Source organism: Microplitis demolitor, chromosome 10, assembly GCF_026212275.2.
Source record: "Microplitis demolitor isolate Queensland-Clemson2020A chromosome 10, iyMicDemo2.1a, whole genome shotgun sequence".
In the NCBI taxonomy this organism is placed as follows: Eukaryota; Metazoa; Arthropoda; class Insecta; order Hymenoptera; family Braconidae; genus Microplitis; species Microplitis demolitor.
In genome coordinates, this window is record NC_068554.1 from 15,672,042 (window position 1) to 15,690,750 (window position 18,709).

At 29.4% G+C, this 18,709-nt stretch overlaps 2 protein-coding genes across 4 annotated transcripts in view; one reads left to right on the forward strand and one right to left on the reverse strand.

Moving 5' to 3' along the window:
• LOC103573772 (uncharacterized) overlaps positions 1-6,164 on the reverse strand; it is a 27,178-nt gene extending 21,014 nt beyond the window's left edge. The window contains exons 1-2 of one of the 2 annotated variants that reach the window (XM_008552978.2): positions 6,132-6,164; positions 5,832-5,980 (exon numbers count right to left, since the gene is read on the reverse strand). The gene's annotated coding sequence lies outside the window, so the exon portion shown is untranslated. Of the gene's footprint in view, positions 1-5,831; positions 5,999-6,131 lie in introns of those variants that run through there. The other variant, XM_014443036.2, reaches the window with a different exon arrangement.
• LOC103573771 (prion-like-(Q/N-rich) domain-bearing protein 25) lies at positions 2,002-13,184 on the forward strand. 2 transcript variants are annotated; one of them, XM_053742285.1, is made up of 13 exons: positions 2,002-2,238; positions 2,326-2,416; positions 3,390-3,638; positions 3,730-3,978; positions 7,115-7,363; positions 7,441-7,689; positions 7,991-8,239; positions 8,317-8,565; positions 8,639-8,887; positions 9,128-9,376; positions 9,731-9,979; positions 12,368-12,616; positions 12,692-13,184. In XM_053742285.1, the coding sequence occupies exons 1-13, from the start codon at positions 2,119-2,121 to the stop codon at positions 12,955-12,957; spliced, it is 2,967 nt and encodes a 988-aa protein (XP_053598260.1). In that variant the 5' UTR covers positions 2,002-2,118; the 3' UTR covers positions 12,958-13,184. The 2 variants fall into 2 exon arrangements, with proteins under 2 accessions (XP_053598260.1, XP_014298521.2); XM_014443035.2 differs by having other exon boundaries at positions 9,734-9,979.
• Positions 13,185-18,709: the final 5,525 nt, after the last annotated feature.

The window sequence follows — 18,709 nt, forward strand, 5'->3', positions numbered from 1 at the left end:
GGACAATACGTCGTTAAAGCGCACAAGTCGGTTGTAGGTGAAGATATTTGTAGCTCGTGAAAATGTTGAGCTATCTATATATATGTATAGGGTAGTGAGAAAGCTGCGGCAAGATCTCCCGTTACGAAGACACAGGGACTCTCGAAGTTTAGATTAAACCCGGTACGGATAAATATTCGTATAATGGAACACTTGGGTGCTATAAATTAGCGTGACGATAGCGTTCATGCTTCTTCTTCTTCTTTTACATCTTCTCGCCTTCTTCTTCAATGTCTTCTTTCAAAATTCTATGACCACATACATATTCCATCGTTTCATTACTCACTTACTTCTTTTTTTACCTTATCAGCTCTGTTTTAAATATCGATTCTTTTTATTATTAAAAATTTTTTAATTTATTTTTGACTAAAGCACATTACAGAAGGCACCTTAGCATTATTTAAACTCATGTTGGTTAATATATTTAAATTACTTGTCTTCAAGTTAAAGGGCGCAGTTGTCAAAAATCTAGATCCATTGGATTTAATTCTTGCACAGAAAAATAAACTTTTTTGGCTGAATATAAGTTTTCTTAAGTCAAGAACATTCTTGGGCCAACCCAGAGAGAAAAGTACTACGGGCCCACGCTTGGTCCAGACTTGGCCCAACTTTGTAGAACCTTGGGCCAAGGCTAGGTTACCCAGTCTTGGCCCAAGTCTGGCTTGCCCTTTGATGCCCAAGACAGGGGAACTCAGTCTTAGCTCAAACCATCGCTACCCCTGCAGGGTAATCATTGTAACGGCCAGGACTGAGTACCCAATCTTGAGCCAAGCATGGGCAAATATAAGTGTGCCAAAGCTAGGTTCCCCAATGCTGGACCAAGTAGGGGCCCTTCGTTCAACTCTGGCAGCTCCTGCATAGGAAAGAAGGAAGGCCATAATTTTCTTTGATCAAGTATTAAATTTATTTGAATTTCAAATCTTATATCAATAAATTCTTTCTTAAATCAAAAACTCTTTTACCATTAAATTAAAATATTTATTGATGCATGGCCATATATGATTCATTTTTCACGGGAGCTGACTAAATTGATATCTTGATTTAAAAATCGCGCCATTCTCATAACAAGTCGGTAATGTCTTAAACCTACATTTTGCCTATCTTAATCCAAGAGCAAGAAATTTTTAACTGAAGTATATCAGAATTTTGTTTCAAAACAAAAAAGGCTTCATTGAAGAATGAAATTATCAAACAAAGAATTTAGTGTTCTCTATCCGAGAATTTTAATTTTTTGGTTCAAAGACTTATTTCTTGAATTAGAACAATAAAAAATTTTGAAACAAGAACCACATTTTGAACAAGAAATTTTTCTTGAATCAAGATAGTTTTTCTATAAGTGCAACAATTTCATGTGATCTGAGGCTTTCTTATTTACTTCCCGAGGTGTGTATACAATTTTTCTCCGCGATGGAATTAAAATATATTTTAACATTAGATCGTTTCTTATTCTAAAGTATATTGAATATGATTGATAAATCCAATTTAAGAAATGACTATTCACATATGACTTATAAGTATAGGTGTAATTAAAAATATAAAGATTTAATCAATACCGCATTAAAAATTAAAAACTTGTTTGCCACGTTTTAATAACGTGACACATATAATTAAATATTACATAGATAAATTATTTTTTAATCTCAAACTTAATTTTTTTTAATTTTGTAAAAAAATATAAATTTGTTATTTTAAACGATTATACTAATTAATTAGAAATATATCAGCACTTTTTATAAAAAAATAACTTGTCCTTGACGATAAATGATTAATTTTTATTAATGTGTTTCTTGCACCCGCAAGTATTGAAAATTATTGCAAAATAATAACAAGAAAAAAAAATTATTACTACTTTATTAAAAAAAAACAACTAGAATTTTTTTAATTACTGCTCTCTATTAAATTGCTGCTCTATATAAAAGTATATAGATGTTACTTTATATACCACTCTTGTAATAGATTTGATTAAGTTAAATTTGTTTTTTTTTCTATTTTCTAATAAAAAGAAGACTTACAATTAATAATTACTTTTACCATTAAATTAATTTTCTAAATTATTGAATATTTGAAGATAATTTCAAAATGATAATTCAAAAGTTATTTTTAATATTGAGTGGAACTTTAATTTTAATGATGTTCAATGGCTGTTTAGTTAACGGGAATGAACAAACCAAAGCGGAATGCTCGAACCATGGTAAAACAGTAAGTAATGAATTAAATTGAATGAATAAAATGTAATTAAAAATTTGATAACAGTGTAATCATAAAATTTTTATTTAATTTTAAAAGTGTAAACTCCATAATCAACAGCCATGCTGTGATGAAAATTTGACGTGCAAACGACTAAATCTAACAAACACGTTTGTATGTTTGGAAAAAGGTGACTAATTGATAATTTTAACTAACAGTTAATGGTCAAATTTAGACTTCATTATTACATATAAAAATAAATCCGGTCGAAAAATTTGACCTGATTTTCATCTAACTGGACTGTATTTAGACTGCTTGGTCTATTATTGAACTTCTATAAAAATTTTAATCTGTTTTTGATCTACTGGACCGAAAAATTTGATCTGATTTTAGTCTAATTTGACTAGTTGATCTGTTTTTGATGTTTTATCAAAATTTTGATCTGTTGTTTTAAAAAAAACTGCGTCACAGGCAGACAAAACTAGAGTTATTCTTAAACTTTGAAAAATTTTAGTTCTGAAAATAAGCAAGGACAAAACTAGATTAAATCATGGACTTGTAATATTTTTATTGATGGACAATATTTGTAAAAAGTATTTTAAGCTACAGAATTTATTATGCTTTGTTACTATTTAATCTACTAATTAACTAGTAAGTTACTAATTAATTATAGTAAATAAAGTCTGTTTTTGTCCGTATAAACAATTGAAAACAGACCAATAATTATCACGAAAAAGTCTGATTTTAGTCTAAAAGCGATTTAAAACAGACTAAATATCATATGTAAACAAGTCTGATATTGGCCTCGATAAGAAATAGTACAGGCAAAAACAGACTGAATTCCTATATGAAATAAATATGATTTATAAACTTAAATCAAAGAAAAATATTTAAATGTAACATTTATTTTAAAACAGATCTAATTTTTTGACCCGGGATCAGTGAAATTAATTACGAATCAGTGAATAGTCACTATTTTTCCTGCTATAAGTATACCACTAATTCAACCAATGGTATATTTATAATTACAGCTGGTTTCTAGTGCATATTCACTAAATCGCAGTAAACTTCACTAATTCATTTTTAGAGATTACGAATATTACAAATTTACAAATTTAGATTAAATTGAATAAATTAATTTCATTGCTTTTTTTTCAACTTAGTGAAATTAGGCGATTCGTGTAAAACTAATCAAGATTGTAGTGACATATTGCATGCTAAATGTTCAATGAAAAAAAAATGTGTTTGTAGACCAAATAATATTCGACTAAATAGTATAGACTGTGCTCCATTACTGAATGAATTTTGTTGGAAAAATGAAACATGTGCGCCAGCTAATTCTTTATGCATTGATAATGTATGCAAATGCGATAGTGGCTACTTACCGTTATCTAATGATCGATGCTTACCAAGTAATTATGATTAGACAAAAAAAAATTTATTTTTTGGAATTAATCACGTTATAATGGACTTTTTGACTCATTTTTATAATCATCATTCTAGAGATATTAGGATCATTCTGTGAAAACGATACTATCTGTAAAAAAATAAAATTTGCAGAGTGTTCTCCAGAAAATATGTGTGTTTGCAGATCAAACACAATTGCTTCAAGTCCCATTTCTTGTTCACAACTTTTAGGTAATCGATGTCAGAGTAATTATGATTGCAGTATTGATAATTTTGTGTGCATTAATAATAAATGTCAATGTGAATTTCAATTTGTACCTTATTCCAATACTGAATGTAAATCACGTAAGTGTCTCTTACACCGTATCGAAAATATCCACACTGATAGAAAAACTAACTTGATTCAAGAAAAATTTTTTCTTCAAAATGTGGTTCTTGTTTCAAAATTTTTAATTGTTTTATTAATTCAAGAAGTAAGTCTTTGAACCAAAATATTGTAATTCTCGGATAGAGAAAAAAAACTGTTAGTTTGAGAATTTTATTCTTCAATGAAGCCTTTTTTGTTTTGAAACTAAATTCTGAGATACTTTAGTTAAGAGTTTCTTGCTCTTGAATTAAGAGAGGCAAAATGTAGGTTTAAGACATTATCGACTTGTTACGAGAATGGCGCGATTTTTAAATCAAGATATCAATATACTCAGTTTGAAAAAAAAAATTTTTTTCATTTTAAAAATAAAAAATTTTAAAGTGATTTTTTAGGGCTACATTTTTTTTCATTACTTTTAAAACTTCTTCCATCGAAGAATTATTACTTGAATCAAAAATTTAAAGTTCTTAAAATAATAATACGACATTTTTAGTTGAAGACAAGTGGTCTTGCTTGAAGAATTCAATAGTATCGATTGAAGATAATATAGTCTCGGGTCAAGACGGGAGAGTTATCCATCAAGATACAAAGTCTTTAGAGCCAAGAAAATCTAAATCAAGACGAGAATTTCTTGACTTAAGACGATTGGTTTTGTTCAGAAATAAATTCTTGGCTCAAGAAAATGTTTTATGACAAAGAGATTATTCTTGCCAAGTCTGGTCGCACCTAGTATTATAGTCGAATACTAGGGCGCCATTGGAAAATGGACTCAGCCTTCCAGAACTGGATGTTGTAAAATTTTATTTCAAATTAATGAAGTCAATTAATTACTTAGGGTCGCTTGCAATATTTTGTGAGAGAGGAGAGGAACTGTACATTAGGCTGAAATTATGTCAATCAAATTTAGTTTTTAATTTTTATTTAATAAGCACTTTGCTTTTATTTTATTTAACCTTTACGACAAAAATTATTCTTATGACAAACTAAATTTTATGTATCGTCTCCCGGACGTTTTCCACACTCACACACCCACAATAATTATCTCGTTCCCTGGACGGTAAACCTTAATATTACTTTAAAAATCATCCCCTGGATTTGTATTTATTTAAAACTAATATGTCCACCAGACTTATCACAGACACAGTTAACTTTACTTAAAATTACTTGACTCGACTTTGAATTCAATTTTTTTCTGTATCAATAATGACATCACTTTCATTTACTCAAATACTAGAACTTGATTTTTCAATATAATATTTCAAAAATGATAATTTTTTCACAGTAATTGAAATTTCACTAATTTTATTCAATTCACTTATTTTCATTAATTAATTAATTTTTATAAATTTATTAAGTTATTAATTGAATAAATAATTCACTGATAAATCTTATTACCATTTGCTTTCAAAGTTCATATATTTATTTTTACTCAACTTTTACTGATAATTTTCATGAACACTTCCTTAAAATTTATTCATATTCAATTTACTGACACAATAATCGGTTTAAGACATGGACAAATTGTCTGTAGCGGCCGACAGGCCTGGGATACTTTTATAATTAATATTGAATTTAATATAATTTATTTACTGACGATTTACGCGAAAAATTTATTTTATTTAAGCCGAGAGGCCTCGAATAGAATAAATTTTGAGTTACAAGATGGCAAAAGACTTGACGGAAGTTTCGCGACGCGTGGTTGAACCGGCCGACAGGCCTTGAGCTACCAATAAAATTTAACAGAACCAGCGGAAAGATGTTAAGTAATTTATTTATAATTAATTCGACCCTCTAATAATTACTAGAGGCCTTAATTAATTATAAATTTTACCTTGATGAGAACTCCAGCAGTATCCTCGGAAGATTTTGTTGATGTCCGGCTAGTATTATTTACTCTCGTGGTGGCTGGGTTGCCTCTCGCACTGTTCTTTCTGCTCTCTCTCTCGTCTCTCAGCTCGTAATCTTTTGTTATATTGTAATCTGTCAATAATCAGTACGCATTAGAAGATGTAATTAATTATTAATAAATGAAATTATCGGCCTTGAGGCCTGATAATTAAATATGCAATTAAATTTATTAATTAATAATCGCCTCGTTCCATGTGAAGCGTGAACGGACTTACATATTTACCTGCGTATTAATTCAGGTCTGGTTGTTGTTGTCGTCTGACCAACTCTGCTGATTTCACATTCCGCAGTCCCTTATATTGTCTCACTTTCGGTTCACTTCCCCGGAAACCTATTCCCACTTTTCTTAACCTAAGGAAATGACGAACGGACTGGCCTTAGTGATCCATGCGACACTCGGTGACTAGTCACATCACTAACTCGCAACTTACGAGGTCGTTGGCCCGTTATCGGCGGGAAACGAAATTCAAATTCAAATTTTTTAATTATTTATGTTTATTAATTTACCCGGTTACAGTTTCTTGAGTCAATATGAAATTTCTATCAGTGCATCCGGGGATCCAGCAGATATTAAAAAAGATCGTTTGAAAAATGTTCTAAAAAAGATTATTGTAGTAAAATTCTAAACTTGAATCTATTTAGAGCATATTGAAAACGATTTCTTTTCACACGGGTTTCCGTGGGAGCCCTCACTATGAAAATTTATATAAATCCATACTTCTCTATGTAGATTTCGATGGACTCTTATGTTAACCCATACTTTTTTACATGGATTTTTATAGATTCTCGTATAATTCTTCACAGAAAAATCATTCTTTTTTAAAATTCTACGGTATCATGGCAAAGTCAGATCACGTTGGCTACCTGACGTCAATTGAAATGAATACATGCGAAAATTACCTCGACTACAGTCAAATTTATAATGATTATACATAGTAACTTGACTATATACATCGATTATATATAACAATGACTATATATAGTAACTTGTGATGTAATCATTACCAATTTTACGATGATCATAGTAATTTTCGCAATCCGTTTAATTCAATTCCGAAGGTGGCCGAAACGTTTCAATTTTACTATGACACCATAGCATTTCAAACAAGAATAGCTCCTTCGTACACATCAATTTTTTTGATAGAGTAGTCATTAAGAATTATTACGGAATTGTTTTACCGAATATTTTTTAACTTTATATTATAGCTTATATTGGTATGGCTTGTGAAAATGGTATTCATTGTCAAAATTATCTAAACTATACAACGTGCAGCACTGATAACAAATGTATTTGTGATAATAACTACTATCTAACTGAATTTAATACATGTGTACCAGGAATAAACGCACATTGTTCGGGTAACAGACAGTGTGCATTGAACAATACTATTTGTATTGATAATCAATGTCAATGTAAACGTAATTTTGTGCTTCGGGAATCGCGGTGTATACCAGGTAATGAAATTTCTATACACCCATAGAAATTAATAAATCATCGGCAACAAAACGCTGTATTTTAATTATGATTACAGCACGCTTGAATGAGTCATGTTCTATGGATACTGAATGTGATGAAATTGAATTCTCAACATGTTCAGAAGATAAGATATGTCGTTGCAAAGATGAATATTTTGCTGTGAATAAAACAAAATGCGTATTAACTATAGGCGGATTTTGTTTATACAGTGGAGAATGTACTGTAAAAAATTCCGAATGCTTCCAAAATCAATGTCAATGTAAACTTGGTTATATCGCTATTTCTAAAGAACAATGTTTACCAAGTAAGTGATTAATTATAAGTTAATAAACTCAAAGTCTAAAGTTTCTATTTCCCCACTTTACCTGCTTACTACGAAAATTATTACCTTATGCGCATTCCGATGTGCCATAGATATTTAAATAGCGTGTCAAAAATATCGGGTTTTGCTTCGTCTTGTAAAAATCGCAGTAAGGGCAAATACGTGCAGTCTGAATGTATTTATTTTGCTAACTTAGGAAGACTAGCAATGTGACAGAAAGAAACTTCAATAAAGGACTTCAACTTTGAATTCAAACGAATTCTAATTGTCATTATACTTTTAGCGGATCTTAACGGATACTGCTTCAGTAATGATGATTGTAAATTAATTATTAATGCTGAATGTTCAGAACATAATAAATGTATGTGCAGAAAAAATTACTTAAGAACAGATACAACAGAGTGTGCACCATTACTTAATGAAACATGTAAAAATGACAAACAATGTATACCAGATAATTCAGTTTGTATTGATAATAAATGTCAATGTAAATTTAGGTACTTGCAGCGATCTAATGATGAATGCGTATTAAGTAAGAAAAATACTAAATTCAAATTCGTGGAAAAATTTATTGAATAAATGCACAACTGATTTATTTATCGATTTTAGATTATTTAGAAAAATGGTGTAGATTAGATGAAGACTGCAATGAGATACTTAATGCAAAGTGTTCAAATGCAAATAAATGTATTTGTCATTCAAACTATGTTCAATTGAATGCAACAACATGCGCACCACTATTGGGAGGATTTTGCACTAATGACGCAGAGTGTAAAACTGATTTTTCAGCGTGTCACTATAATAAATGTACTTGCTTAGACGGTTACTCATCACGATCGGATAATCTATGTTTGCCGGGTAAGTGTGATTAATCATAAAAGAAAATTTTTTTGTACGTAATAATTTCTTTAACAATTATCGATCTGTTTAGTTTTCTTAAGACAATTTTGTAGAGATGATCGAGATTGTGATAAAATATCAAATGCAAAATGTTCTGATGACAATGAATGTATTTGTAAATCAGGTTATTCAACATTTGATAAAGGTGTATGTTTACCACTCATAGGAAGTTATTGTAAAGAGCATAAAGAATGTCTTGTGTATAATTCTAATTGTCACAATAATAAGTGTCAATGCTTAGACAACTATGTAGCCCAATCTAATGAACAATGTGTATCAAGTAAGTATACAAACTCTTGAACGTATCAATAATAGTAAATTGCATATAGCTAGTGGGCTAGGTGAGTCTTTATACGAAAATCACAATGTTTTTAATACGAGTCGTAAGTGCAGCGCCAGCGTATGCCTAGTGCGCATTGGGGATGAGTGCTAAAAACATTGTTTGAAGGATAATGACAACCCGTAATATACACAATGCTTTATTCAACAAATTTTTCATCATTACTATTATTTATTTCAGGTCATTTCAATAAAGCTTGCTACACCAATATTGATTGTGGTGAAATAATGAACTCATATTGTTCAAAGTATAATTTTTGTGCTTGTAAATCAAATTATATTGCAGCATCAGGGAATAGGTGTCAACCCATATTGGGTAAACAGTGTCACGACGACACTTTATGTATAATAAATAACTCATTATGTATCAATAATAAATGTCAATGTAAACCTAAATACGTAAGTGATGGGAATAATAAATGTATACCAAGTAAGTATACAATTTTGATATAAATAATATCCCGATCAAAAAAATCCATCTAGGAATCTGACTTAGATACTCACACAGCGTTTTCGAATGGATTCCTATAAAAATCCACGCCTTTTTGTGTTGATTCTCACGGAATCTCATGTGAATTTATACTTCCCTTTGATGATTTTTTCATGGATTTCCGTACGATGGATTATTTTGGAAAGGATATTTTAACACAATGAACGCACAGAGTTCCAATACCTTATATAGTTGAATAAAAGCACTATTATATATATATATATATATATATATATATATATATATATACATATATATATATATATATATATATATATATATATATATTATCAGCAGAATTAGATGAATCTTGTGAACAAAATGAAGATTGTATTAAAATACCCAATGCTAGATGTTCAATCAAAAAAAAATGTATTTGCAAAAATGATTATATAGCGTCGGAAAAAGTGTTATGTCTACCACTTTTAGGTGGTAAATGTTCAGGCGATGAAAATTGTAGTGTTGAAAATTCTATTTGTAATGAAAATAAATGTCAATGTAAACCTCATCATTCAACACACTCCAATCATAGATGCGAATCAAGTATGTGAATTAACTTTTTTTACATATTACTTGCGTTTAAACTACGAACTTTAATGCCCGTTTAACTGAAGGTTAAAATGAAGTTAAAAACAAATACAGTGAGCAAATCTAATAAGTTTCTCCCCGTGTCGAAAAATTTTATCTGATTTTGGTCTAACTGAACTATATTTGGACTAGTTGGTATGTTATTGAACTACTATAAAAATTTCAATCTATTTTTGATCTACCCGAACCGAAAAATTTGATCTGATTTTAGTCTAATTGGACTATTTAATCTGTTTTTGATCTTTTACAAAAATTTAACCTTTTTTCGACCTGTTGTTTTAAAAAACAATTGCGTTACGGGCAGACAAAATTAGATTAATTCTTGAACTTTGAAAAATTTTAGTTCTGAAAATTTGCAGAGACAAAACTAGATTAAATCATGGACTTGTAATATTTTTATTTATGGGCAATATTTATAAAAAAAATCCGGGCGTCGGTTGGCCCTGCGGGCCGGCCCCAAAACTTCCCGCCGTTTTCGAGCTCAAGGAGCTCGAAAATATTAATGTGATTATACTTTCAAGCTCTTCGAGCTCGAAAATCTTATTGCATGCGATTTTTATGAACTTTTCAAACTCTAATAAGTTACACTTTATGCTAAAGTTTAAAAGTTCAAGAATCGAAAATCATTAATGAACTAGCGGTTTTTAAATTTTAGTTTCCGATTATGTTCAATAAGCTAAATGTATTGAGGCAGAAATCAATGTCAGTGATCGAAATTAAGATTTAAATGAGTTTTGGCTTAGGCCAGAGCAATAATATGTAAAATATCCGAGAAAATGATTAAAAACGGGGTTTTTTCGATTTTTTCGTTGATAATATGGTTTAAACTAAAGAACAAGTTTGATGGCATTATACGATGATTAAAAGAGAACATAAAAAGAAAAAGTTTGTAATATTTTAGACACATTTTAGTACAGTACATTTTGATTTATCTGGAAAAATAACAGAGAGTGTTATTTTTTTAACATTTCAACGCTGATATCTTTTGAACTAATTAACCGATTTTGACGTTTGAGGTGGCAATAGGCGCGTTTTATTGAATTCTAGAGCTGACTAAAATTTAAAAGCGATCGATTCAGCCGTCTTTAAGATATTTGACAAAAAAACCGTTTTTTACCATTTCTTTCTCCAACGACATCTCTCGAACAAATTAACCGATTGAGATGGTTAAGAAATTTTTTTTTTTTTCGTAATTCGCCAATATTTTCGAGTCTACTTGATCAAATGATCTGAAATTTTCAGGAAAGTTGATGGCCAACATGCTCTTTCGATTGCCGCCTTAAACATCATAATCGATCTATTTGTTAAAAAGTTATAGACCATTCACACACACACGCACACACACACACACACACACTCGGACATCATTCTGAAAATAGTCAGAATAGCTTCCTAGGACCTCAAAACGTCGACATCTGATGAAAACTCGATTTTCGAAAATCGGGGTGAAAACTATAACTTCCCGAAATTTTTGAAAATCATCGATTTTCTAAGCGAGAAGTTGAAAATATCAAGTTACAGAATTGATTATGTTTTGTTTACTATTTACTGAGTATCTTTTGTTTAAAAATGTCGGCAGTTAATGAAAGTTTGACAACTTAATTTTTTAGTTGTCCTGACTGTATATTTATAGCATTGAATAAAAATGATAAAATAACTCTTAAAATGTCAAAAAATTTTTCTTATTTACTGGATAAAATCGAAAACATTTTGGCATTAGAAAACATCAAAATTCTTGTGACATCTTATTACGGAAGCGCATTAGCGTTTCAAATATTGAGAAAATTATAATAAGGTTATAAATCTAGATTATCATTATTATTATTTATATTTTTAAAAAGTCCTGTTTTAGATCTAAAAGCGGTTAAAAACAGACTAAAAATTATAGTAAATAAAGTCTGTTTTAACCTTAAAAACAATTGAACACAGGTCAATAACTATCACAAAAAAGTCTGATTTGAGTCTAAGCCCGATTAAAAACTGACTAAATATCGTACGAAAACAAGTCGGATATTGGCCTGGATAAGGAATAGTACGGGCAAAAACAGATCAAATTGCAACATAAAAGAAATACGATGTATAAACTTGAATTAAAGAAAAATACTTAAATTTGTCATTTAATTTAGAACAGATCAAATTTTTTTACCCGGGTCACATATAAATAAGAAAATGATCAGTTTCTGTCAGTTAAATCGCTTTACTCTGAAGTTGGCTTATTTCGATTTGCACAATAGACATTGTAACTTTCAGTTTTAATAAGAGTGGTATGAAAAATTGTTTATTTTTATTTTACCTAATGTGAATATTTTTTTTTTTTTTTTTATTTTCACTTCTCTCATGAAGTTACATTAGGAAAGTCATGTAGTACAAATCTTGATTGTGAGTTTATTCAAAATTCTAAATGTTCAGTCAATAAAATATGTATTTGTGACGCAAACACATTTGCATTGAGTCAAGACTTGTGTGTACCAATATTAAACGGATTTTGTTTTAGCGATAATCAATGCAAATTCAATGGTTTTCATTGTATTGATAATAAATGTCAATGTAAACCAGATTTTTCATCAATTTCTTCTAGTCAATGTATGGCAAGTGAGTGTCATGCGAATTGAAAGTATTTATGACCCATCAAATATATTTATTGATTATGTGTAATTATTACTACAGCACATCTTCTACACTCGTGTGAAGATTCTACCGACTGTTCTGAACCATGGCATGCCGAATGCTCGGATGATCATAAATGTATATGTAGATCAAATAATATTGCAATGAGCAGATCAATGTGTTTACCACTTTTAGATGGATACTGCTGGAGAGATGATCAATGTCAGACTGGAAATTCTATATGTGAGAATTTTCGATGCGCGTGTGGATCTGATTTCGTTCCGGTTTCCAACAATTTATGTGTACCTGTCAATTTTGAAGTATGATTTCTAAAAATAATAATGCATTTGAATAAAGAAATTTAAATTAATGTTCAAAATCAAATTCAATATTTATAAATATGAGAGAATGGAGCATGATAAACCCCCTCAAAAATTTGCCAAAAAAAATGTTTATTTATACTCGTCATACTATCATGCGTTTGATATATTGAGTAAGTTTTTAAACGATACGAGATACCCGGGGAACGACAGACCCCCATAACACATTTAAAGAAAAAAAAAAAAAAAATATATTCCATAGCTTAAATTTGTGATTTTGATGTAATTTACGAATATCTTCGTCGAAATATTTGGAGATATATGAAATACTTTAAAAGTTTTGATAAATAATTTTTTTTTTGTATTTGACCTAATCATAACAATAAAATAAATTATAAGCATTAGACGAAAAATTAGAGATAATTCACCTGCCCCAGAATATAATTTTTTTCTGTCAAACATATTAAAAGATAATCGATGATTTCTTCAATACAGATGAAATTAAGGGATGCAAAATAATTTTTAGGAAATAAAAAATTTTTTATAAGTTTTTGTTATAATTATTTTCAGAGGGAGTCCGTCATGCCTCGAAAATTTTTTAACTTCCCGCTAAGAAAATTGAAAATTTTCAAAAATTCGGGAAGTTATTGATTTCGGTCCGATTTTCGAAAATCGAATTTCTAACAGATCTTGACGTTTTGAGGTTTTAGAAAGCTATTGTGACTAATTTCAAAATGATATCCGAGTGTACGTTTGTACACTCGGACATATAAAATTGAAATTTGCGAAATAGTGTAGAAATTTTTTCGAAATTGGAGATTTTATCGAAATTTAAATGTTTATTTCCAAAATATGAATCTTCTTTAATGTTCTACGCTAACAAAAATTTCTGTTAAAAATTTTGATGTTTTTTTGCCAAATACGAATTGTTTTTATCAATATTTGAATTCTTGTTTTTATGTTTGATGATATTTCTGTGTATTGTAGAAGTGAATTTCACATTTTTCTTTAATTAATATTTTCATGATAGTATGGGAGCTATTCCCATAAGGATATAGGAATGATTCCCATAATGGTATTGGAACGATTTCTATAATATTATGTAAATGATTCCCATAATGATATAGGAAATATTTCAATAACATTATGGGAACCATTCCTATAATATTATGGAAATCGATCCCATACTATTATAGGAACCATTCCCAGGAAAAAAATTTTAGATCTGTTCTGATCAAATTAGATCAAGTTAGATCAGCTCAGATCAAATTTGATCAAAATTTATACTGAACCTAGATCAGAGTAGATCTGATTTGATCTGTTCAGATGAAACTAGATCTGATCAGATATGACATTTTTCTTTGGGGAAAAATAGTCCAGATCTACCCTGATTAAATCTAATCAAGTCAGATCAACCTAAATCAAGCTAGATCAATCTAGATCCAGTCAGATCATAATAGATCAACATTGATTAAACGATCGATTTATGAAGTAAATATAAATAGATCTGATTGGACCTGTACGGATCAAACCAGATCTGAGCTGATATCTTTTTTTCGGGAAAAAAAGTTCGGATCTGCTCTGATCAGATTAGATCTGTACAGATTATAAAGAAATATTTCTTCACATTATATTATAATTATAAGATCGACGAGCTGAATTTCGACACATTTACCTAAATATTGATGATTATAAAAAGTCTATCGTAATTAAAATAAATACATTTTCTTGTTTATTCAGCTAATAATTCTGTTATCATAGAAAATGTAAACACGATAATAATCTTCTATCGATGTTATCTGATATTCATACAGGTACTTCATATACATCGTTACATGAGTTTCTTGGGTAAATAAGTATAAAATACTTTAAGGAAAAATTCTTTATGTATCTTAAAATGAGATTATTTTCGTTATCTATAATATAAAAATGAATCGCAAAATGTGTTGGTAAGCGCATAACTCAACAACGCCTGGACCAATTTGGCCAATTCTTTTTTTAAAATGTTCGTTGAAGTCCAAGGATGGTTCTTACGGCGAGAAAAAATCGAATAATTGTCGGGAAAACCCTAAAAACAGCCCTTTTCTTTTTCACATACAAACGTTTTCTAACTAAAACGTAGAATCAATTTGAGCTTTATTGCTATTATATAAAGTTCATATTAAATTACAAGCACTCACTGTTATCTAAGAAATGTAGATGTGTTCCTAACGTCAAAAAGTAAATTTACACTTTCTTACCGCTATACAAAGTTCAAATTCAATCATATCTATCAAATTAGTGTGCGTGTGTGCGTTGGAGCCCAGAATACGTCGTTGGAGGATTTAATGTCGCGTTCCGAAACTAAAAAAAAGTGATCGCGAACCCGAGCAAATTGAATAGTCACAAAATATAATAATAACAACTTGGTCGGCTTCGCGATATTATTTCTTTTGTTTTACTTTCGGCAGGCGACAAAAAAAAATAATTATTAATAAAATTATTATTTATTAATTAATTAGTAATAATTTTACTGTGGAAGAAAATTTTGATGATAGTTGTGTGTCAGATAATTATTAACAGTAAATTCTGAGCATGCTATTATTTTAAGACATTTTTCTTAAAAATAAAGTGGAATATGAAATTTAAAAAATCTATAAAAAAATAAATCCCATCGTTGTCCCATTATGAGCATAGCTGGAAAAGTTGTAGAATAGGTGACAGTTTGCTGTGAAAAAATTATGAAGGAAATCGATCAGTACGTGTTTTTTGTAAATCGACAATTTATACTTAAAAGTCAAAATTTCAACAGAAGCGTGATTCAAAAATTTTTTTGATATTTTTTATCGAAAAAAAATCTAAAAACAATCATTTTTTGACTCTTTAAAAATTTTGTTTGACCCTTTTTTCACGAAGTTACAGGCATTTGATAGAAAAATCTCTTCATTTTTTAAAATTCGATATTTCGAAAACGGTTGGAGGAAAAAAATTTGAAAAAAATCATGAAGGCCTCTTTCAACCTATGCTGAAAGATAAAAAATCAGAGGTTCAAAATAACTTATTGAGCCACACCGTCCATCGTACGGTATTACACCAATTTAATATATAGTGGAAACCTAAATCTTGCAAACCTTCTCAATAAGACAATTTATAGATAAATTGAGAAAAATATAGATAGCCCGAACTGGGAATCGAACTCAGACCATGTCGGTATCGCACCGAGTGCTCTACCAGTTGAGATATCGGGCACTATACTATATTCCGTTCAATTTAATCTATAACTTATTGAGCCACACCATCCATCGTACGGTAATACATCAATTTTATATAGTGGGAACTTAAACAGAGTTGATTTTTTTATTTTGCTCTACGATAGATTGAGGCAGTACGAAGTCTGCCGGGTCAGCTAGTTGTTTATAAAATAGTGATCCTTTATATTTATGCAAAATGTTTCATATTGATTATAATCATTTTTATTTAACAAAAAATCAATCTAATTTATGACTATATTTCATTACTTATACTCATTTTATATTACCGTCGAGATCAATAACTATTGGATATTTTATTTTATTTAAATTAGTATCTTCTTAATTATATGTTAATTTGTATTGTTTGGAGAAGAGTGATCTTCATTATGGATATTTATCAAGTTAAATTTCAATTGTATCATTTAAAGGAGAAGATAAAGCTGATCTCATATGGAATATGAAACGTTTACTTTTAATTCTAATGGCTTCAATCCTATATATTTTATATTATTGTGATATATTTAATGTATTTTTAATCAGACATATCAATTTCTATTAGGATAAAGATAAAAAAACAGATCTATTTAGATCTAGCGAAGTAAATCAAATTTGATCTGAGCAGATCTAAGAGTGTTTTTTATTTACCTTGATCTGTTCAGATCTAAGCAGATCTATACTAATCAGAGTAGATCTAATTTGATCTAAACAGATCTGGTCAAAATGCAGATCTGTTCAGATCTGAAACATCAGATCTAATCTGATCTGAATGAATCTAAATTTTTTTTCCCGGGTTCCTATAATAATATAAGAATGATTCCTATAATTTATGGGAATAGATCCTATAATTTATAGGAATAATTCCTATATATTATGGAAATGATTTTCATAATATTATAGGAAATCTTCCTATAAATTATAGGATCTATTCCTATAATTATAGGGACCATTTCTATAATGATATACGTATAGTTCTCATAATTATAGGAACCGCTCCCATAATTTATAGTCGTAATTCTTATACTGGTATAGGAAAGAATTTCACAAAATTGTGGCAACCATCTCCTTTATTTTCTTTCCGTGAATGCGACGTAGATTCTAAAAAGTAAATTTTTTTAACAATAAAATTTGCAATGGTTTAAATAATTAAACTGAAGATGTTATTGAATATTTATCATAATAAATCAACATAAATAAAATTTATTATACTTATATGTAATCATTACGACACTATTTACATAATTAAAAAACATAGATTAGAATGAACTCATTCTTAAATTTTTTGTAGCCATGAAAATTTTTAAGTCTAGGCTTCTTAATGTTATTGGATTAATATTATGTCCATCACTATCACTACTAACATCACAATTATCACAAGCACAATAATTGAATTCACCACTATTTTCAATAACGATCACTGTGATCCATAGTATTTGATAGTGATTAATAACTTGGAGTTTCTAAATGATTAACCTTCAAATCTGTTAATTTATTCACCTCATCTCTAACTCCACTATAATCATCGCCACTATTATCATCTACGGACTTGAATTCATGGTTTACTTCTTTAACGATAATAATTGTGTGACATAATAAATAATTAAATAAAATAAGTAATATTTTTTTTTATAATTTCACCTAGCACACCACGTGTAAGGAGCGAGGTCCTACAATAGGCTATTATCCCTACATTTCCTACTAACTTCCACAAATATATGAATCTATAGTCTAGTTGCAGAAAAAAAAAATTAATAATTTAAAACACAATTCCTTTAAATTTTAAACTGAAAAAGAAAAAAAAAGATAAGAATCATTTTTTGTTAGTAAAAAAAACTTAAACAAAATAAATTAAAATAAAATATTTTAATTGAATATGTTAATAAATACTTAAATATTTTAAGAGTTTTTAATGAAATTAATAATAGATTAATTTTTCATCCACTTATAATATAGCGCAAAAGTTGTGATCAAAATTCTATCAGCCTTCTGTAGCTTACCGCGGGGTTAAGAATGTTTTTTAATCATCAGCAAACCATCGATAATCATTGATCGGTCTACCATCGGCTGGATGATTGGCCGATTGTCTAACTAGTGCCTTTGATACAAAATTCATAAGCCGGCTATCGAATATTACTGGCCCATTAATGTTATTCGATCATCAGCCAACCAAGGTAACCAATTGATCGGCCAACCATTGGCTGAATGGCTGGCCACGTGTATCATTGGCGATTTCGATACAAGATCAATGGGCCACTTACCAATCATTAATGGCCCAATAATGGCATTTTGATCATCGGCTAATAATTGCAAGCCATTAATAGGCCAGTCGTCGGCGTTGCTGTATGCCTGGCGGTTCCTACATGGGTTATAAACTTGAATTAAAGAAAAAATATTTGAATTTATCATTTATTTTAAAACAGATCTATTTTTTTAACCCGGGACGTTTATTAACATTTAATAAACCGTTTATTAATATTTTCTAATGGTTTACTTGGAGATAATTTAAATAAACCGTTTACCAAATATTTTCT

Coding starts and splice junctions, on each gene's coding strand:
- LOC103573771 (XM_053742285.1), top strand. CDS start 2,119: ATGATAATTCAAAAGTTATTTTTAATATTGAGTGGAACTTTAATTTTA. Junction 2,239..2,325: donor GCTCGAACCATGGTAAAACA/GTAAGTAATGAA, acceptor TAATTTTAAAAG/TGTAAACTCCATAATCAACA. Junction 8,888..9,127: donor TAATGAACAATGTGTATCAA/GTAAGTATACAA, acceptor TATTTATTTCAG/GTCATTTCAATAAAGCTTGC.